The 21,102-nt window shown below is 58.9% G+C and overlaps 1 protein-coding gene across 1 annotated transcript in view; it reads right to left on the bottom strand.

Moving 5' to 3' along the window:
* Positions 1 to 21,102, bottom strand: part of TBXAS1 (thromboxane A synthase 1) — a 180,409-nt gene that overhangs the window by 473 nt on the left and 158,834 nt on the right. The window contains exons 10-12 of the mRNA XM_062176025.1: positions 7,571 to 7,662; positions 4,138 to 4,275; positions 2,565 to 2,727 (exon numbers count right to left, since the gene is read on the bottom strand). Of these exons, the coding sequence (XP_062032009.1) occupies positions 2,565 to 2,727; positions 4,138 to 4,275; positions 7,571 to 7,662 (393 nt within the window). The remainder of the gene's footprint in view (positions 1 to 2,564; positions 2,728 to 4,137; positions 4,276 to 7,570; positions 7,663 to 21,102) is intronic.

Here is a 21,102-nt window from a genome sequence, read left to right as displayed (position 1 = left end):
ACGTGAAGAAACAGGTCCAGGGAGGCAAGAAACTTGCCCAGGGTCACGCGACTGGAAGACACGGAGCGAGGTCTTCCAGCTGGGGGTGGTGTTGGGGCTCAGGGGGCTGAGTCACCATATTGAGGTGCCTGGGGCTGAGTCCTGCCTCTGCGCCTGCTTCAGATCCAGCTTCCTGCTAGTGTGTCGAGGACTGCGCCCACACGGGGGACTCGTGGAGTTTCTGGCTCCTGGCTCCAGCCCCAGCTGTTGGATGTCAGATCTCTCTCCCTGTCTCTCTGCCTTCCAGATATAAAGATGAACAAACACCTAAAAATTCTCTTAGGGTTATTCTACCGACCCTGCCCTTCCCTGCGTATCTCACGCCCTGGTCCCCAGCCAGCGGCCGAGCAGCCCCTCTCTGTGCCAGGTGCCTCCGGGGAGCGGCTCCTGCTGCCGCCTGTTTGCGTGCTGTGGTCTGGTGGCCCTTCAAAGGCAGGACAGCAGTAGACTGGGCTAAACAAAGCAGTCCAAGAATTGCCCAGGAGCCCGAGTGAAACGGCGACTCCGTGGCTGATGTGCGGGTCTGGGGCCGCACAAGGTGGACATCCGGGAAACAAGGAGGTCTGAGCCTGTGCTTGGATTTGGCTGCGGTTAAAACGTAAATGGCCAGGTGAGGCCAGTGCCTGTTGTGTCAGCATAGGTCCAGCCAACCGAAAATGCCGTGAGAGTCGAAATCAAAAGGAGAGGGAAGTTGAGGACTGGCAAAGTCTGGAGGGATTCCTGAAGGAATCTGCCTGTGCGGCTGGAATGGGAGAAGTCCGGGGCTTGTCAGGGCTGGGGCAGCGGCCTGAGCGGCTGAGGGAGGCGGGGCGGGCCTTCTGCGCGTGGACGTTTGGGGATGCAGAGCAAGCTCGGGCCCCGTCCTGAAGTCCGAATGGGCTCTCCCTGGGTCCGGCAGGCTCTGGGATGCGGTTATCCTTGAGCTGGGGAGCATCTCAGGACGCCGTCTGGGCTGCTGCACTCTGTGCCAGGGTCAGGCTCCAAAAGGAAGTCCTTCACGTTGGGCTTTGGAGACGTCGGGGTCTCTGCTCCTCTCTTCTGCCCTCCATCTCCTGGGTTCGGCAGCTTCCCCTCCCCAGCCCTGGCCTGGCCCCTCCGTGTACCCCAACCACTCATTCTTTCTCCGGGACCAGCAGCCTGTCCGTTCCTCTGGGTAGAGGCACCCCCAGTCTCTCGGTGTCCTCATCCCTCAGGCCCTCTGTCCAGGTGGCAGGACCAGCGTGGCTGCAGGCGTGGGGAGAACACTGGTTTGGCTGTGTCAGGAGCAGCTGGCAAGGTGCAGAGACGGAGGGCTGGGGGCCCGGCAGGCGTTGCTTTGCACTGGCCCTTCACTCTCTGGCTGTTGAATGGAGCGAGCACCTGCCATGGGCCTGGCATTCAGCCAGATGCCAGAGGGCCCAGCAATGACAATGACAGTCTTAACCCTGCAGTCCTGCTGTGTGACCTCAACCTCTCTGAGCTTTGGCTCCTCATCTAAAGAGTGGGAATGGTGGAGCTCACTCTGGGATTACTGTGATGGTGACAAATGTTGACACCAGCTCCCTGGCCCCACGGCTGGGCCTGTGGCATGTGGTGTGAGCTCTTGTGGGGCTGGGAAAGTGGTAGAGGCCCACTTGTGGAGGGCCCACGTGTCTGGGTGAGGGCAGGACCTGTGTGCCTCTCTGGGACGTGGGGATGCAGGTACATGTTGTAGGGGAGCATGGGTGTCATTGCACGTGGGGAACGTGGGAGTGACTGTCTCCACAGGGAGACGGCTGTGGCAGCTGGGAGCACCGTGCAAGGAGCTGATGCTCCTCCGATCCCCTTCCAAGCCGAGAGGATGCTAGGTGAGCAGGAGCCCCAGGGAGTGTCCTGGCTTCTGTAGGACGAGCCATGCACCCCAAGCCCCTTCACAGGCTGGCACACTTCACAGCTGCAGACACCATGCAGTGAGGTCCAGCCCTGTTGTACAGGGAATGACACAAGTACAGTAATGTCTGACACACGCTCGGGTTAGGACGCGCCAGGCGCTCACAGAAGTGCAGATGTTAACTCCGTCCCACGTGACAGTAAGAGGTATGGGGTGCCGTTGTCCCCGTTTACAATCTAGAAACCGGCCGAGGCTGGCCTCGTGGCACGGCGGGTTAAAGCCACTGCGTGCAGTGCCGGTCCCCTATAGGAGTGGCAGTTCCAGCCCCAGCTGCTCTGCTTCCCATGCAGCTCCCTGCTAATGGCCTGGGAAAGCAGCGAGCAATGGCCTAACTGCTCGGGCCCCTGCACCCACGTGGGAGACCTGGATGAAGCTCCCGGGTCCTGGCTTCGGCCTGGCCCAGCCCTGGCTGCTGCAGCCATTTGGGGAGTGAACCAGCAGATGGAAGACCTCTTTGTCTCGCCCTCTCTCAGTCCTTATTTCAAATGAATGAAAGCATCTTAAAACTGAAAGAGACAGAGCAAGGGAGGTTAAGGAACCGCTCACGTGCACGGCCTGGCGCTGGCACCCAGAACAGGGGCAACCCCCCTCCCCACCCAGGTCCGCAGGGCCTCACCTGAGTCTCAGGACAGGCTTCGAAGCGGAACTTGTGGAGGACTTGCAGCAGTGTCAGCTTGACCTCCAGCAGCCCCAGCCGCACCCCGAGGCAGCTCCGGGGGCCGGCCCCGAAGGGCAGGTAGGTGAAGGGCCGTCGCTGCTCCCGGGCCTCCGCCGTGAACCTACAGGTTGGAGTGAAGTCAGAGCTGGCCAGGAGCACCTGCCCCTTCTAGCTGCAGGCCTCTGGCTGAGCAACTTCTCCGAGGTCGGTCCTCCAAATGGGGGTCAAACCCCGCTTCGACACTAGACTCCTGTGCCCTCCTGGACTGTCCCTGAGGCTCTAGTGCAGTGGCTGCAGGACCCTGAGCTTCAGTCCTGCTCTGTCCCCCAGCCTGCACAGCCCTGAGGGCACAGCTGAGGTCAGAGTTCCCTGGAATGTCACCAGTCTCCTGTGTGCTCCCTCACACCCAGCATCGAAGGGTAAACTAAGCCCAAGTCGGCAATCCCAAATCCCAGGGCTTGACCACGGCCCTGGCCTCCCCTGTGGCCAGAGGTTGCCGTGTCATCCTTTGCTTTGCAGACTTTGCAGTCTCCCTCCCCCTTCCCCGGGCACCTGCCAGCTCCCCAGCCCTCCCTGGGGCTGTGTGGACACCACATCGGCAGCTGCCTCCCCTACCTATGTCTGCTTTGCTGGCCTGAGCCCTGGGACCTTGACCATGGGACATGGCAGCACTGGGACGGCTGAGGCCCCTCTGCGGAGCTGCTCACTGTGCTCCCGAATCTCAGCATTTGCCACGTGTGCCCTGTGGCAGTCGCCGTCATGTGCCAGCCGGCTCACTCCTCACCACCTCTGGACTTGTGATGTGGTAAGGCCTGCAGCGGCTCTGTAGGGCTGGGGCTTTACTGTGTTTTCAGAGCTGCTCTTCATAGTCACTGTCTGCACCGTGTGTTCAGGAGCTGCTGAGCGGTGGAGTGAGGTTCCTCCAGGTCCCTCTGCCCACGGTTTCCCAGGGTACGGCCGGGCTGAGTCGATTGGAATCGTTAAGGGTGGGGATTCCAGCTGCTGGCCAGCCCGGCCTTGCCCGGTCTTGGAGGGAGGGACATCGGGACACGGAGTGCCCCTGACAAGGGACAGGATGAGGAAGCCTGCTCGGGCTACAAGTGCAGTTGGCCGATGGATGGCGTCTGGCGTCCCTGTCGGTGAGAGGGGAGGGTCCCGACCTCCTGCTGATCTCATGCGTTTTATTCCCGGAAATGGAGCCGGATCTATGGCTTGGCAGAGCTGCGAGTTCAGTTTTTAAAAAGAAGTTATATTTTGTTGTTTTTCAGAGCATATTTAAAAATATGCCCTGGCTTGGAAAAACAGAAGACAACCATTTGAAATTGCCTTGTTCCCTATGTGCAGTGCTGCCAAATGCTCCATGTCTGGATTCAGCTGGGGGCTTCAAAAAGAGCTCTGTTATCTCCCCTGGAAAGGATGCCTTGCTGATGTCTGAGCTGCCGCGTCCGGGGAGGGCCTTGTCCAGTCTGCTCCGAGACTCCGTCCCATCCATTCACATCCCCCCAGGGCCGTTTAATGGGGCAGTGCTCACCTCTCGGGGTCAAAGGTCTCGGGATTGGGCCAGTGCTCCGGGTCGTAGTGCAGGGCGCCCACAGCAGTTTCCAGCACAGCGCCTGCAGGGATGCGCTGTCCTAGCACCTCGCAGTCCTGGGCTGCCTCCCGTGTGAACCTGGGGGAGACCCGGGTGATGCTGAACAGGGCGAACTGGAGGGCCTGAGGGGACAGCAGGCCCAACCCTCTGCCCAGAGGGCCCCGTTACCCTGCGCTGGCCAGGGGCTTGCCATCTTTACACACACTAGGCTCTGCTGGAAAGGTGCTACTGCCCCGTCCCCACTCGATGCACTCCCTGGCCAAGTATGAAGAGCCCCTGGTAGGTCTGGTTTTTTTTTTTTTTTTTTTTTTTTTTTTGGACAGGCAGAGTGGACAGTGAGAGAGACAGAAAGGTCTTCCTTTACCGTTGGTTCATCCTCCAATGGCCGCTGCGGCCAGCGAGGATTAGCCTATTGAGCCGCGGTGCCGACCTAGAAGAGCCCCTGGTAGGTCTGGAGGTCGGCACGAGGCTACCTCCCAGGGAGGGGGTTCCCTGGCCCCTGCCTCTCCCTCTCCCAGCCAAGCCCCTTTACCTTGCCCGCCCTCACCCTCAGGCTTCCTCTGCGTCCATTTCCAGCCCTCACCTCCCACACACACCATGCAGGGCCCCTCCAGGCCCTTCTACGCCATTGCCTTGGCCTTGGCCTTGGCCTTGCTGTTTCTCCTCCCACCCTTAATTCCATTTAGGAATAATTACAAACTTGCAGACAAGGTGAACAATGAGAACAGCACACAGATGCTTCACAGATCGCCCACTGTTACTGCTTTGTCCCATTGTGGCCCTATCATCGTCTCTCTCTCACGCACACACACGCCCTCTCTCCTTGGTTCTCCAGGGCACCACTGGCTGAGTTCCCTCCTATTTGGCTGTCTCCCCCCAGCCCACTGGCATTGGCGTTGGCATTCTGGGCCCTTCTGCCCCCCCAGCCCCTCACATCCTGGTGGCTCTCGGCTGGTTCCGCTGCGCCTGAAAGCCTCTTACTCCAGCCCCTGGCCGGAGCCCCGGGCTGCTACTTCTCCGTTCAGACCTTTCCCTCATGTGTCCCCCAGGCCCCTCAGTCAACCCGCACAGAAAAGGGCGGGTGTCGTCCTGTGCGCCCCGCACCAGCCTGGCGAGTCGGGAACAAAGCCTCCCCTCTGCAGAGTCCTCACCGGTCTCCAGCTTTACTGCTACCTCCCTAACCTCCATCCTCATCTCTCTGCGCCTGTTTTCCAATCCGGCCTTCCCACGGAAACCAGAACGGCAGCTCTTGGTAGGGGCGGGCTCTGGAGCCAGGTGGCACTCCCAGGTGCCTGTGTGGCACCTGCAGGCAGGTGCAGGGCAAAGGGCAGTGGGTGACAGGAAGCCCTGGGCAGGAGAGAAGGCAGGAAGGTTGGGAGTGATCGGGTGCATGGGGAGAGGTGTTCAGGACCAGTGTTTGGGTTAAGGCCATGAGCAGGTCAGGGGCACTGAGGACCACCTCTAAGCGGTGCCGGTGTTGGCCTGTCCAGTTACTTTGGGTGCTGGGCCTAGGCCAGGGGTTTACAGTCCCGGGTCCCAGTGAGACCATGCCCCGATCTCTCAGCTCAGGTCTCCGCCATGAGGACGTCTCCGATGGCTAGGAGAGTGCCAGTGCCCTCATCTCACCAAAGTGTCTTAGACACTCACGGCTCAAGAGACCATGAGAGTCTCTACTCCCTGCAACCTGGAAGCTGGCACAGCTCTCTCCAGCTTGACCTTGTAAGGTGTGGACCAGCGATCTAAGCTGAGAAGTAAGCCTACCTGTAGCAATGTAACTTGACCCCTGGGACTGAGCACCGAGGCCATCTGTGTCGCTGTGACTTCTGGGTGCTCCGGGAAGGCAAGACTCTAAATCAGTAAATAACCTCATGGTTTGCTTCAGGAAATGAGTGCAAACAGCTTTCCTACCGGAACAACAGGTTGCTCCCTTGAGCAAATGGCTTGCTCACCAGACACGTTCTACTTACCAAGACCCCTTCCAGGCCTGGGTTACTTGGGGCACTAATCCCTAAGCCACTGTGCCATAGGCTTGGCCCACCTCCATTCAGTTCTTTCTTGGCATGAAAGACCCACCTCCAGCCTCCCACCGTGTAGGGGAGAGAAGCCCAGAGTAGTACCAGAGCCCTCGGTAGGGCCTGGCAGGGCCAAGGCTGCCTTGCCCCTCTGAGCCCGCCCCACGTCATCGCGGAGCACGGATGCTGTGTGAAGTGAGGCGGCCATCTCTGGGGCCCAGGCAAGGTCTTTCCTTTGAGCAGTCTTTGTTCTGCGTCCTCACTGAATGTTACATTCGGGACTTCATTTGAATGTGTATACCAGCAGCCCACGGTTCCCACGGAAGAAAGCTGGCTGCAAATCGCGAAGGGAAAAAAACCAAAAGGGACGTCAGGCCTAGGCAGTCGATTCGGTCTAACTTCTGGTGTCAGAAGACCCCCTGGTTCTGTCCTGCCCCCCCCCTTCCCAAGAGAACTACAGTGCCGTGCGTGTGGGAACCATGCATTGCACTCACACCCTCGCAATTCTGTTTGCTTGTGGCCCTCACGTCGTGGACACTGTCTACGGTTAGACTCTATTACTTCTGGATTGAAATATCCCTTTGGGATACCCTCAAATCATGCACCTTCCTCTTTAAAAATGACAGAGGTGCCGCTTGTGGCCCCTGTGCTGTACTGACTCATAAACGCATGGGAAGGGGGTTGCAGTATCCAGCCAAATGCTTCCTGCTGCTTCTGTTTCTAGACCTCGCACTCGGGCCGCAGTTTCCGTCTTTCTAAGTGCCCGGGGCCCCGGGCTGAGATGCCTTTCTCCATAAGGTGCCTCGTGTGGGCACCCCGTGGCGCTCAAAAGAAGCAGACGGCTTGGTTCTTACTCTCGCCCCTCCAGGTCAGTGTGACAGGTTTACCCTCGTGCCGTGTCACGGCGTGTGGAAATGTGTCAGGAATATCACACGAGGTACAGTCACAGCTGGATGTGCTGGGGAGCGAGGGAGGGGCAGGTGTGGCTCGCTGACTCTGACTTCTTGGGTGGGCAGTGTGCTGCTGGAGCCCCAAGCACACGACAGGCGGGGCTGCTGCACACAGGGAAGCTTCCAGGCCCTGAGCAGCCCCCTGCTGAGGGTCAGCAGGGGGGGATTTTGCTGTCTTAGATTTCCCAGTGCTTGGCACGGACTAGATGTTCCGCAAACAGTTGCTAAATGGACGGATGAGTGAAGGAACAGGCAGGGGCTATGGCAAAAGTCCTTGAAGGTTCGGAGGCCAAAGAGACCGGGTTGGGTTGGGGAAGAAGGCCACGTCTGAAAAGGCAGGCGGCGCCTCGAGAGAGCAGTTGCCTGCGGACGACTGGGCCGGGCGTCTGAGCCCGGGGCACACAGGCTTACCTGAAAGCCGGCGGGTACAGTCGCAGCGTCTCTGCGATCACCATGTCCAGATAGGGCAGGCCCTCCTGCAGGCCGCAGTACTCCAGGGCTGGCTAACGGGGCAGGAGGAAGAGGTTGGTGTTAGCGGAGCCTTCCCCGGGAGTTCAGCGTCTCCCCGGGCTGCTCAGAGTCAGCAAGCACCCAAGTGACGGTGCCACGGGGTCAAAGAAGTCGTTAGTTATCCCTCCGCACGTTCTCGCGGGCTTAACTCTCGGGCCCTAGTGTTGCTGGAGACAAGCAGGCAGTGCCTGGGGGCTGGGGGCTGCGAGTGTGAAATACAGAAGTTTGCGGAGCTGCGGCTGCCAACTCAGGACGTGGCCGACCGAGAGCTGCGCACCCATCGCCTCGCTTAACCAGTGTCGCTGCTGTTTGCCCAGCTCCTGGGTGGGAACACGGAGGCGCACGGGGGCTGCCATACGGGTGGCTGTTGGTACATAGTAAAGTTGAAAGACAAACAGTGAAATAGGCAAAAAATGGCAGTATCTGTGAAGGATTAATGGTAACAAAACTCCACAGAGCTCCTATAAATCAGCAAGAAAAGTTAGCTCACTAGAAAAGTGGTTGCCGGAGACAAACGGACACAGAAGAGAATTGAATTGCCATGGTAAAAAATGCAAATTATGGCTGGCGCCGTGGCTCAACAGGCTAATCCTCCACCTAGCGGTGCCAGCACACCGGGTTCTTGTCCCGGTCGGGGCGCCTGATTCTGTCCCGGTTGCCCCTCTTCCAGGCCAGCTCTCTGCTGTGGCCCAAGTGCTTGGGCCCTGCACCGCATGGGAGACCAGGATAAACACCTGGCTCCTGCCTTCGGATCAGCGCGGTGCGCCAGTTGTGGCGGCCATTGGAGGGTGAACCAACGGCAAAGGAAGACCTTTCTCTCTGTCTCTCTCTCACTGTCCACTCTGCCTGTCAAAAAAAAAAATGCAAATTACAACAATGACACCCACTTCACACTCGTATTAGGGAAGGTTGGGAAATCAGGGAGTGCAAGTGCTGGGGGTCCCCACCATCCTCTGGGTAGCACTGGCGTACAGCACCCTGCCACTCCACTCCCACCCCCGGCTGCAGGGGTGGGAGCACCAGTGCTTGGGATGGGAGTAAATGTGCTGCCCTGCTGGTTTGCCCCAGGAAAGAGATCTCCCACCACCCGGGCTCAGAGCCCCACTGCCCACAGAGGTGGACTGAGCGGCCTGCTTGGTAGGTGACAGTCTCCCTTTTTTCAACTACTAGGCGATGCCAATCAGGAGGATCTTCAGTTTGGGGAACTCTCTTTTTCTGTTCCTTCCCCTCCCCAGAGCAGAAGGCAGCCTTCCTTCCGTGCATAGGCTCTGCGTGGCTTCGCTCCACCTGCAGGGGGAGCCCTTCACAATCCCGAGCTGCCACATGGCTGCCCTGCTGGGATGCAAACCCTTGTTTACTGGAGCCGGCATTGTGACATAGCGGCTTAGCTGTTGCCTGCGACGCCAGCATCCCATGTGGATGCCTGTTAGAGTCCTGGCTGCTCCACTTCCCATCCAGCTCCCTGCTAACGTGCCTGGGAAAGCAGCGGAAAATGGCCCAAGTGCTTGGGCCCCTGCATCCACATGGGAGATCTGGAAGAAGCTTCCGGCTCCTGGCTTCCTGGCCATTGCAGTCATTTGGGGAGTGAATCAATGGATGGAAGACCTCTCTCTCTCTGTAGCTCTGCATTCCAAATAAATAAATATTTTAAAAATAATTTTAAAATTTATTTACTTCTTATTTATTTAAAAGAGAGAGAAAGAGAGGTCTTACATTTGCTGACCCCCAAATGTTAGCAACAGCCAGAGCTAGGCCAGACCAGAACCAAGAAGCAAGAACTCCATCCGGGTCTCCCACCTGGGTGGAAGGAAGCTACTTGGGCCATCGCTGCTGTTAGCAGTTTGGGGAGTGGTGCTGGGACTCAAACCCAGGAACCCTGATATGGGATGAAGGTGTCCCGAGGGACATGTTAACTGCTGTGCCGAACACTCACTCCTATTTCCGCCTTAGAATAAAACCAACAAGGATCGGCTGGTCTTCGTGAAGCTCTCCCACTCCCATTAGTGAGGACCACTCACGAATGAGGGGGCCCAGAGCGGCTCTAGGGGGTATGCAGGTGGGAAAGCTTTGTGTCTGGGCCACGTGCCAGGAGCAGAAGTATTGCTTAAATGGTACAACGTAATGGACAGGCTCAAAAAACTTTGTAGTTCAGGATTCAACCCGGGGCCAGCACTGTGGCTATGCTGACATCCCATATGGAGGTGCTGGTTTGAGTCCTGGCTGCTCCGCTTCTGATCCAGCCACCCGTTAATGCACCTGGCTATCACTCGACCCCGCCTCCATCCCAGAGCAACAAGGACAACTGGATGAGCAGGTGACCAGTGAGAACAGCTCCGCACTCAGGGATTAGGCTCCGTGGTTGCTCCCTGGAGAACTGTAATAACTTTACCTTTGGATCTGTGTTTGGAAGGGAGTTGGAAGGGACAAAGAGCACGTGTTGGGTGCCTGGCTGGTGCCACTGCTCCCCCCCCCCCCCCGATGAGTTCTCAGCTGCCTGCGCTCTCCCACCCTGTCCTGCTCTGGTCCTTAGTCACCAGTGCCCTCCACTCCCAGCCACGTGCTGGGCACCCACACATACCTCGCTGTGGCTTGGGCGGGAGTGATGGTGGCCACACACGGCCCAGGCTGGCAGTACACGAGTTACCTGGTGGGACTGGCAGAGGCTGTGATGGGTACTGAGTGTGTCACGGCACAGAGGCTTAGAGACCCCCGGTGGTCACAGTGTGTGTGGATGGGGGCGTGCCTGTGGGAAGGGGAGACACCTGGGTCGCCTAGCCTAGACGCTGCTCCCTGGCCGGGGCCTCGGAGCACAGGTCTGGTGGCTGGCAGGGCCCTTGGGTGCCTGGGGGTCTGGACTCTCCCAGCCTCTCCTGAATGTCCTGGCCTGGAGGGTGTGTTTCCAGCTTCGTGAGTTTCGGTTGGGTGTGTTTCTTCCGGCCAGTGGATCTCAAACTACAAATTGTATCATTTCAGTGACTGTGCACAGGACTTAAATGCTTTGATATTCACATTCAATGCTGAATTGGCATGATAGCAAGACGAATGGTAAAATGCATGTTAATAATTTAAAACTTCTAAGTAGAAACCAAAAGCCCCTGTGCCAAGTTGGAGCAGGGACCAAGGAAGAGAGAGCTGTGTGAACTAGGAAAGGCTCTTTGAACAAAGGTCCCACGTGTTCGTTTTGCACCGGGTTCCAGACTGCACGCTGGCCCTGCGGACCTCTGGTTGATTGGCCCGAGGGGACTCATCTGCAAGTGTGGGTCTTGGGCAAAGAAAGAAGTTCTCCCTAGCAGAAGTTCAGCATGGGTAAGTCGCCGCCTGTGGGCGGCACCTTAGGGACATCCTGAATTCTGTTAGCAACCACCAAGGAGTCTTAAATGCAGGAATTAAAGAGAGAAAAGAGAGGGGCGGAGACCAGACCAGGTGTGGGCAGTGTCCTTACACGGTGGATGGAGTTGGTCTTCCTGCAAGGCTGCGCGAGGTCTAAACTCAGAACACTTTTTAGGGTGGGCTGAGAGCTTTGTAGCCTCGGCTGTCTGCGGTCGTGCTGGCTGTGGCCGTATGTCCCCACCGCCAGGCGGCTTTCGATCCACAGGACGCGTGGGCCCCCTCCCCAGGGAGCCACCCGCCAGCCCGAGGCGGGGCCCGGGCGCAGGTTGTCCCTTTAAAGCCTGGCGCCCGCACCGAGGAGGCCCCTGCTCCGCGGTTTAGGCACCTGCAGGCCGGTTCCGGCGACCTCGTTGGGCCACAGGGGCCCTGAGCAGATGCCGCCAGCAGAGGGCAGCAAGCGCACGGTCCACGAGGCCTCCGCCATGCCCAGGGAGACCTCGGAGGACACTGCACCCCAAGTCTTCATGGCAGAAGGCAGGACGAGGAGAGCCGGACGGACGGCATAGCCGGCGGACCCAGCGTCTCGCAGCAGAAGTTGGCTGCCTGCGCTCATCCACTGGCAGCCCCCGCCGTGCACACCTTGCGCGTGGCAGGTGCGGGGCTGTCGCTTGGGGAAGCGCCGCCAAGCCAGCGTCAGGTTGGACGTGGGCAGCTGGGGAACGCAGGCGGGTTCTGTCGGGGCGCCTTCGTTGGCGGGGAGTCAGCGCGGGCCACGCACGCAGCGGCCGTGCGCCAGGCACCCGAGACCCCGGGAAACCCCGCGCCGCCCCGTGGGAGCTTCTTTCTGGCCGGCTGGCTGCAGACAGGTGGAGGAGGGGCGGGCCGAAGCGGTGTCTCTCCAGGGAGAGCCTGTGGGTGTGTTCGGACGGGGGTTCAAGCAGACCAGTGAGGGAGTCGTGGCTCAGTCGGGGGCTCGGAACCCAGCTGCGTATTTGGAGCACTTAGGGAGTTACGGTTCATTTTGCTTTTGCTGGGATGCGGGTGGGCTGGCCGCTGGGGGAGAGGGAGGGCGGAGCTGTGGTAGGGGGTGACCCTCCGCCTTGACGTCACACTGGCACCCCACTCAGCTGCTCCACTTACAGTCCCGCCCCTGCTAATAAGCCTGGGAAAGCAGTGGAGGATGGCCCACGTGCTTGGGCCCCTGCACCCACGTGAGACCTGGAAGAAGCTCCTGGCTCCTGGCTCCCAATTGGCCAAGCTCAGTTGCGGCCATTTGGGGATGGAAGATTCATATCTATCTATCCATCCATCCATCTCTTTTTTTAAAAAGAAAAAGATTTATTTATTTGAGAGGTAGATTTACAAACAGTGAGAGGGAGAGACAGAGAGAAAGGGCTTCCTTCTGTTGGTTCACCCCTCAAATGGCTGCTACCTGCGCTGATCCGAAGGCAGGAGCCAGGTGCTTCTCCTGGTCTCCCATGCGGGTGCAGGGCCCAATTACTTGGGCCATCCTCCACTGCACTGCCAGGCCACAGCAGAGAGCTGGATCGGAAGAGGAGCAACCGGGACTAGAACGCGGGGTGCCAGCGCCGCAGGCGGCGGATTAGCCTAGTGAGCCGCGGTGCTAGCCAAAAATCTTTTTTTTTAAAGGAGATGTAATCTTTCAGACATGCACATGGAAACGTTTGCGGAGGACACGGTGTGCCACCGGGATTCTGTGTTTAAGCTTGGCAGTGGGGAATGGTGCACAAATCAGACACTAGCGTGGCCCCACGTTGTCACTTGTCGAAGCTGGGTGACGGCGCTTAGGGCGTCCACTACCCTTGCAGTGGGCGGGTTAAAGTGTTCCATAGTGAACACCTAAAACACTGGATCACATTGTGAGTCACTGAGGTGTCGGAGACTGAATTGGATGGGTGGCATTTTGCAGGTGCAGGGGGGGCAAAGGTGTCCCATCAGAGGCAGCCGTTGGGGGCACGTTGGAAGGAGTGCGTGAACTCAGGATAGGCAGCTGGCTGCGGGGCGCGGGCTGGGCCGGTGGTGGGCTGCCAACAAACGCAACTGAAGAGGCGCTTTACAAACGTGGATGCTTTGTAGTTTTCTTTGGGAAACATTAGCACATTGATTTCCTTTGTAAGCAGGAGGGCCGGACTCACCAGAAAGCAAAAGAGAGAGGAAGGGACGCTCAGTCAAGAAGCTCTTTCCTTGGAAGACGAGGCTGGAGGCACAGCCAGGTGGGGAGGGCGGCAGCCAGCACGCCCCACACTGTCGCCTTTGGCACCCCCAGGCCCTCTGCCAGCACCTGCAGCACCTAACCATGGGGACGGCTGGTGCAGGCCAGGGCGGGACTGCTTGGCCTGCCGTGATGGGGAAACGGCGGGGTCTGAGCGGAACTCTGATTTCAAGCCAGGCAGCGCTTTGGCGTCTCTGTTTCCAAAAGGTAACATTAACAAGTGTCCCCCAGGTGCGCCCTGATCCCTGTCGCAAAAGCCAAATTTCTCAGAATTGGGAGGAATCCTGAAATCAGACCAGCCTGCCTCACTCCCAACAAGGAAGACCTGTTTCTCTCCCTCTCCCTCTCCGTCTCCCCTCTCCCCTCTCCCCTCTCCCCCCTCCCCCCTCCCCCTTCCCCTCTCCCCTTGCTCATGCCTCTGGGAGTCCACAGATCCCCCAGCCAAGGCACAGGGCAGGGCTCAGGTGTGGAGCCATTGCCCGCCAGTCAGCTGTGGCCTTGGGCCAGTTGCCAGGGCAACATCAACAGGTCGCCTTGTCTGAGGATGGGGCTCGTGAGTTCCACCCTCCTCGCAGGTGGGATGAATAAGACGATGAAGGAGAAAGGCTCTGAGTCTACGGACACAACACCCCGAAGGCCCCGGGCTCCGGGCTCGTCTGAAAGGCAGGCGCCCTGCTGTGTCAAACGGCTCAATATGGATGTGTCAAGGAAGAAAGCAATTCTAAAATCCTCCAGAATTCGTTTCAGCTGGGACTCATTTCATAAGCTAAGTAGCTGTGCTCTTAGAAGGAAAGGTAGGAACTAAAAGCCAGAATTTTGCCTAGTGGTTCACACTCTGCATCCACGGTTCCGTCACTGTATTTGATGTTCAGTGCACAGTGACGTGTAATTCTAAGTTTCTGGTTCTCTTGGTCTTTCTCTCATAGGGTGTAGAATATAAGCCAATATTGAAATATAGCAGGGTAAGCTCATCATGATTAGGGAACTATGGAAAGAGACCCCTCCTATTAATCTCACTTTTCTTTTTTAAAGAAGATGTATTTGTTTGAAAGGCAGAGTTACAGAGAGAAAGAGATCTCCCATCCAGTGGTTCACTTCCCAGGTGGCCACAATGGTCTGGGACTGAGCCAGGCTGAAGCCAGGAGCCAGGAAGTCCATCGTGGTCTCCCACATGGGTGGCAGGGGACCTAATACTTGGGCCGTCTTCCGCTTTGTTGTCAGGGGCATTAACAGGGAGCTGGATTGTACATGGAGCAGCCAGGACTCGCAATGGCACTCTCAAGGGATGCTGGTGTCACGGTGGCAGCATAGCCTGCTGGGCCCCTAATCTCTCAGTCTTACATCTAGATTTCGGTGGCTCATTCTCTGTGGAAGCTAGACACAGAGTCCCTCCTACATACAAATACCACACACTGGGGTGGGTGCAGATGTGACGTGTGGTATAAACGAGAAAAGGAAAATGCCACTGCTCCCATGAGGTTTTTCCTGGGGAGTCAGGAACCTACTAGGAAAATGAATATTTTCCTGTTTTGCTGCAGGAACCGGAAGTTTCAGCGGCGTCAGTTTCGTTTCTCCACAGCGGTCGCTGCCGTGGCACCACATGGTGTTTGTGTTGCTGGCTGCGGCGTTACCAGAGGGGCCGGATCACGCCAGCCCTGCTGTCCAGAAGCAGGGCACTGGAAAGCGCTTAAGCTTGGGCCAGCCGGGGCCAAGCAGCCATGGGAAGACTAAAGATTTCCATTCGGCTGGCTCTCCGGGGAACCCAAGACTATAACATGAAACCAGCCCGTGGCGAATGTGGTGACCTTAGCTTTGCCCTTTTGGCCACAAACCCGAAGCAGATCCCCTCCCCTTGCAACTGGTTTCCAGGATGGGGAGCGAGGGGTGGGGCACCGCCGTCTGTCTTTGAGATGGCGTGCAGTGGACTGTTTCGGGCGCCGGGGAGGAGGCCACGAGGGTTTGGTTCTGGGAGGTGGGGAGGGACCTTCTCTTGACGTCCCCGGCGGATGGCCGGGAGTCCTAGGTGCTGGTTGACAAACTGTGGCCGGTGTAGCTGTGGAAACGCATGTGGAACTGCAAGTCATCGGGAGCGGATTCTCCGCATCTGTTTATATCCACGTGGGAAGGCCAGCCACACGGATTATCCCAGGTGCTCCTGCACCCAAGCCCTGGCCATTAAGGGATCAGGTGAGGAGCTGCCCTGAGGAACATAAACCAGTCCGGCCGCCCCAGCGCCGGTGCCAGCCGCTCTGAGGGCCCTGCTCGGGCCGTGCCGACCTGCCGCAGGGATTCCGCGGTCATCGGGGCGCTTTTACAGCCACAGTGCCACGTGGGCCTCGGCCCCACTGTAACGTGGGAGAGCAGCTTTGCTGTCTGTCTTATAGATGAGAAAAGCAGAGAGAGAGAGGTTAAGTGGCTTGTCCGAGGTCGCACGCTAGTGAATGGCAAAGTCCAAACCGAATCCAGGTCTTGAAATTTGAAGCTTTCCCACAGTCCTGTGCACCTCTCCCTCCCCACCGCCCTGCCCTCCTCCTTATGGAAAAGTAGCATTCAGAGAGATGTTACACAAACACAAGGGAGAGCCCAGTAGCTTCTCCCAAAGCAGGCTCATCTGGGTAACTGGTGCCAGATGGACACAGAACTTTCCGGAACTCTGAGGCACCCGTGTCCCCTGCCAGTCACAGCTGCCTTCAGCGCATGTTCTGACTTGTAGCAAGAGAGGTGAGGGCTGCCTTGTTTTCTAGAACTTTCCACCAGAGGAGTACGCGGATAGGGGGCCTCCTGTGTGCCTGCTTTAGCCCCACAGCGTGTCTGTGGGACACAGGCTGCTGTGTGTGGCTGAAGGGGACCCTTGCCCACTGTGACGTGGGGCTCCCTGGCGTGCGCATTTGTTCCAAACCCGACGGGCCTTTGAGTGGCGCCCAGTGTGGGGCTTGGGGTGGGTGCGCGGCTCGGAGTGGGATGACTGGGTCACGGGCTGGGGGCTCTGCTTCAGTGGGTGTTTAACAAGCTGGTCCCTGGCGCTGCCTTGCAGTTTAGCCATCAGCCAGCTGAAAGACAGCTTGTTACATCCGCGTTCCCTCGGTCACTCCAGCTGTGGGTCTTCCCCCCCACCCCCGTCTGACCAGTGTGTCTGCTCCCCCGAAACCTTGAGAGAGAGGAAATGGGGTATGATTTGGGGAGCTGAGATACTTAATCCTATAGCATGGTGGTGGTGGGATAGGAACAAATAAGACACATCTAATTACCTAATTTTGGAAAAATGTGTGCCAGCTATCAGATGCAGGCACTCAGAAGCAAAAATGCATTCCAGCCTCCACCGGATGGAGCCTGCATTCTCTGCTGGTTCGTACTGTTTAGGTCTCTGCCCCCCGTTAGCACGGCCACACAGTCGCTGCATCTGATCTTTAAGGAAGTAAGCTCCTAAGTGAGTGATGGTCCAATCACCCAGTCCTCTCTGCACTGGGGAGGGCACAGACTGCATTTAATCTGCAGAGAAAATGTTTCTGTTGACTCAGCCACAGGCAGGCATCGCCTAGCGGCGTGTGCGGGAGCGCGTGGAAGGGGAGTGAAGGTACAGTTCACACCCGTCAGAACTGACTCTGCTGGGGGAGCCGTGTATCTGGTCATGCAGAGACTGGTTCATGTGGTCACAGGGAGCCACTGGGGGTCACTGAGGAGTGGAGGAGACATCCTGGAAACGGGAGCGAGAAGCAGTACGAGAGGCGATTTTCCATCTTGGCTGCTCCCCGTTGATGCTAGGAGCCCGTCTGCAAACATCTGGATTTCAGTGGTCTGGACGAATGCTCAGGAATTGGCATTATTTTGAAAGCCCCCCGAGGGGCCTGCTGTAGTAACGCAGTGGGTTAAGCTGCGGCCTGCGCCGCCCGCATCCGTGGTGGGCAGTCGCTTTGAGTCCAGGCTGCTCCGCTTTCGCTCCAGCTCCCTGCTAATGACCCATGTGCTTGGACCCCTGCCACCCATATGGGTGGAGTTCCTGGGACCTGGCTTCGGCCATCTTGGGAGTGAACCAGTGGATGGAAGATCCACTTTCTCTCTGTTTCTCCCCCACCTGGAAACGCTACCTTTGAATAAAGAAATCTTTAAAAACAAGTAAGTGAGAGCTCTGCAGGGGCTTGTCACGTGCCGCCTGGGTCTCAGAATCCCTGCAGCAAAGGCAGGCGCACGGGGAGGCGCGGCTTGGGACTTCAGGCGTCAGGCCAGGAGGCCGTGCCCGGTGTCATTCCTCAGCGGCTGTAAGAGGGAGACACGAGCAACCCGGGTGGGCGAGGAGCTCGGCTTTGCAGGGTTGGGTTGGCGCCGAGGGAGACAGCAGCTGAGGCCCTTTGGTGGGGGTGAGAGAGAGAGGCCCAGTCAAGTGCTAAGTCTTGAGGGCTGCCCAAGGGAAGGTGGTGGGGATCCCAGAAAGTCGGGGACCCTGGACAACGCCTTGGATCATCTCCTGGAAGGGGCCAGGGAGGTTTAGGACCACACTCAACTGGCTGAGGCCAGAACTAGCACCAGTGGGGTTAGAGGGCGAGCAGGGTAGGAGGGATGGAGCGAGAGAGTGGGGGTAGAGGATGGACCACTTCTACCAAGCGCACTGCAAGGATCGAGGAGAACAGAGCCAAGCGTCAGAGAGACGGCCTCGGGCGTGGTCCCGTGTGTGCAGGGCAGCCGTGTGATGGCAGAAAAGGCCGTGGGCTCCTTGCGCTTGCTGGGGCGGAAGAACCCAGTGTGGAAGTGCGGAGAAGCACTGGTGTGGCGTCCGGAAGGACTTGCTCACGGCTACGGCTTAGCCGTGGGAGGTGGAGCCCCGTGCCTGCTGCAGGTGTTCAGAGTTGTGATGCAGCTTCTGCACAGTGGCCGTGGCCATTCGTGCATCTCCCGTCAGTGGGCGGTCACTGTGGGTGACCCAAGGTGCTGTCTGCCTTGGAGCTGATGGAATGCGTCAGGACCGCGTCCCAGCCACCCAGGTGCAGCCCTGTGACTGCAGTGGATCCTGGTCACGCTACCAGGTCAAGCAAATGCCACGCGAAGGCAGAGAGTGGTCAACTCGCTCTGTTTATCTTGCAACTCCCTCTCCCCGCCCCCCCCCCCCCCCAGCATTTCCCATCCCTCATTCCTGGGTGTATCTGTTGATAATTCAGTCTGAGAGCCGGAGTGCAGGTCACTCACTGTTTGGGGAAATGGTAAACAAAGATAAGAGCTTTAAGCACTGGAATTTATTTTTTTATCCACTCTGCCTAAAAGCAACTGTGTGTTAAATTTAGAAAGCCGGGTCCCGACCCCTGTGCGCCCGGCCTCCTCCTGCCTCCTCTCCACTGCTCGTGTTCGGAGCGCGGTCCCTGCTGACCGTGGACTACGAAATGGGCTTGCGAAGTGCGGGGTCTTTGCAGTCTGCCTGCCTGGATGTTTATAAAAGCGTGTCCTCCAAGGCCGTGTCCTCCAGCCCCCGTTCTGCACACCACTCCAGCAGGTGCCATCTCTGCCCTAACATTTACCAAACGTCTTCCCAGGCCCAGCCTGTGCTTCTGCCTGACGCCTCTTAGGGGGTGCCCCTGGTGGGAAGCCCCCGGCACTGTCGGCAGACCACCTTGGGAGTTCTTTGTGAGAGCCCCCTCGCCCAGAATCCACTGCTGAGTGGCTGTCCTGCTGCAGGGGTTAACTCCCTCTGCAGCCAACTCCAGGAATCTGTGGAAATCCCTTTGTTGACCTGCAATTCTGTTGTGCTGAATATTGTTTGAAATAAATGAGCCATTGTCTGTGCTCAGAATCTTCTGGTGAGAGAGAGATCTCCACTGTGAAGCAATTTATTGTAGCAGGATTTTTTTTCAGCTCATCTCAAATTCCCTCCTGCCTGCTCAGTCCATTTTCGCAGCTCGGGATCTACATGGGGAGGGCCAGGCGCAAGCTAAAAATAAGTAAATAAATAAATCAAGACACTTCTGTTGCCCGAGAATGACGTCCAAGGCCTAACTGGTGTCTGGTACCGATTTTAACGACTTCCGAGAAGGGAGGTACGTTGCGTAGGAGAAAGGGGTCAGGCCAGAGGGGACCAGTCAGGGGAGAGCAAACAGCAGTGTGCAGGGGAGACCTGGACCCAGAGAGGTCCTGCCCACAGTGCACCTGGACCCAGAGAGGTGAAGCCACCTGCCCACAATGCACAGCGCGCGAGGACCCAGGCAGCACCAAGCCTCAGGCTCCGGAACCCTGTTCCAGAACCATGCCTTCGGCCATGCTGCGCCGGAGCGAGGGGCTCAGCCACAGCACCCAGGCTGAGGAGTGCAGGGCACCATGGGCGGTGGTGGTGGTGGTGTCTGTGGGTAAGGGATCGTGGGGCCTGCTTCTTGGGCCACCCCGAGAAATGCTGAGGAAGGCAAAGGACTGGTGGGCTGGGCGGGAGAGGAGCATGAGCATTGGTACCCGGTCTCAGCGACTGGGACCTCAGCCCCCAGCCGGCAGCTTGCCTTACCACTGGGCAGTGCCGAGCAGAGTGCAGGAGACCCCGGTGCCGGTGGGCGGCAGGTGCACTCTGCCATGGCCTGCGGGCTTGGGTCCCCTGGGCCAACTCCATGCACGAGGCCCGCATCGCCCTGGGTGAGACGGGGCCTGCGGAGGTTGTCAGAGGTGGGTGAGGACACGAGGGTGGCGGCAGTGTTTCTCTGTCTCAGAGCACGCCCAGGAGAGACCAGGGAGCAGGTGCCCACCAGGAGCCAGAGCAGCTGGCGCTCCGTCTTGGACTTCCCGCCTTCAGAACTGTGGTTGAAGCCACACAGTCTACAGTATTTTGTCTTAGTGGCATAAGCAGGTTTTTACATATAAATAGGTCCCAAATATTGCCTGGGACATACTTTATGCTAAAACAAAAATCTGTTATTTGTCTGGAACTCAGATCTAACTGTCCTGTGTTTTTCCTGCTGAATCTGGCAGCTCTGAGGCAGTGGCTCTGCCCGTGCTGAAGTCTGAGCACATGCTGCTGGGCCAGGGCTCTGAGCCGGCCTGCGGCTGGGGGGGCATCGGGAACAGCGCACAGAGGAGAGGGGCTGGGGGTGCGGGTGGGGACCAGGGCTCTGAGCCGGCCTGCGGCTGGGGGGCCATCGGGGAACAGCGCACAGAGGAGAGGGGCTGGGGGTGTAGGTGGGGGCCAGGGCCAGGGCTCCGAGCCGGCCTGTGGCTGGGGGGCCATCGGGGAACAGCGCACAGAGGAGAGGGGCTGGGGGTGCGGGTGGGGGCCAGGGCCAGGGCTCCGAGCCGGCCTGTGGCTGGGGGGCCGTCGGGGAACAGCGCACAGAGGAGAGGGGCTGGGGGTGCGGGTGGGGGCCAGGGCCAGGGCTCCGAGCCGGCCTGTGGCTGGGGGGGCCGTCGGGGAACAGCGCACAGAGGAGAGGGGCTGGGGGTGCGGCTGGGGAGGCATCAGGAACAGCGCACAGAGGAGAGGGGCTGGGGGTGCGGGTGGGGGCCAGGGCCAGGGCTCCGAGCCGGCCTGTGGCTGGGGGGGCCGTCGGGGAACAGCGCACAGAGGAGAGGGGCAGGGGGTGCGGGTGGGGGCCAGGGCCAGGGCTCCGAGCCGGCCTGTGGCTGGGGGGGCCGTCGGGGAACAGCGCACAGAGGAGAGGGGCAGGGGGTGCGGGTGGGGAGGCATCGGGGACAGCGCACAGAGGAGAGGGGCTGGGGGTGCGGGTGGGGAGGCATCGGGGACAGCGCACAGAGGAGAGGGGCTGGGGGTGCGGGTGGGGACCAGGGCTCTGAGCCGGCCTGCGGCTGGGGGGCCATCAGGGAACAGCGCACAGAGGAGAGGGGCTGGGGGTGCGGGTGGGGGCCAGGGCCAGGGCTCTGAGCCGGCCTGCGGCTGGGGGGGGTGCATCGG

The sequence above is a fragment of the Lepus europaeus genome, chromosome 1 (assembly GCF_033115175.1).
Source record: "Lepus europaeus isolate LE1 chromosome 1, mLepTim1.pri, whole genome shotgun sequence".
Lineage (NCBI taxonomy): Eukaryota > Metazoa > Chordata > Mammalia > Lagomorpha > Leporidae > Lepus > Lepus europaeus.
This window is presented reverse-complemented; position numbering and strand designations above follow the sequence as displayed.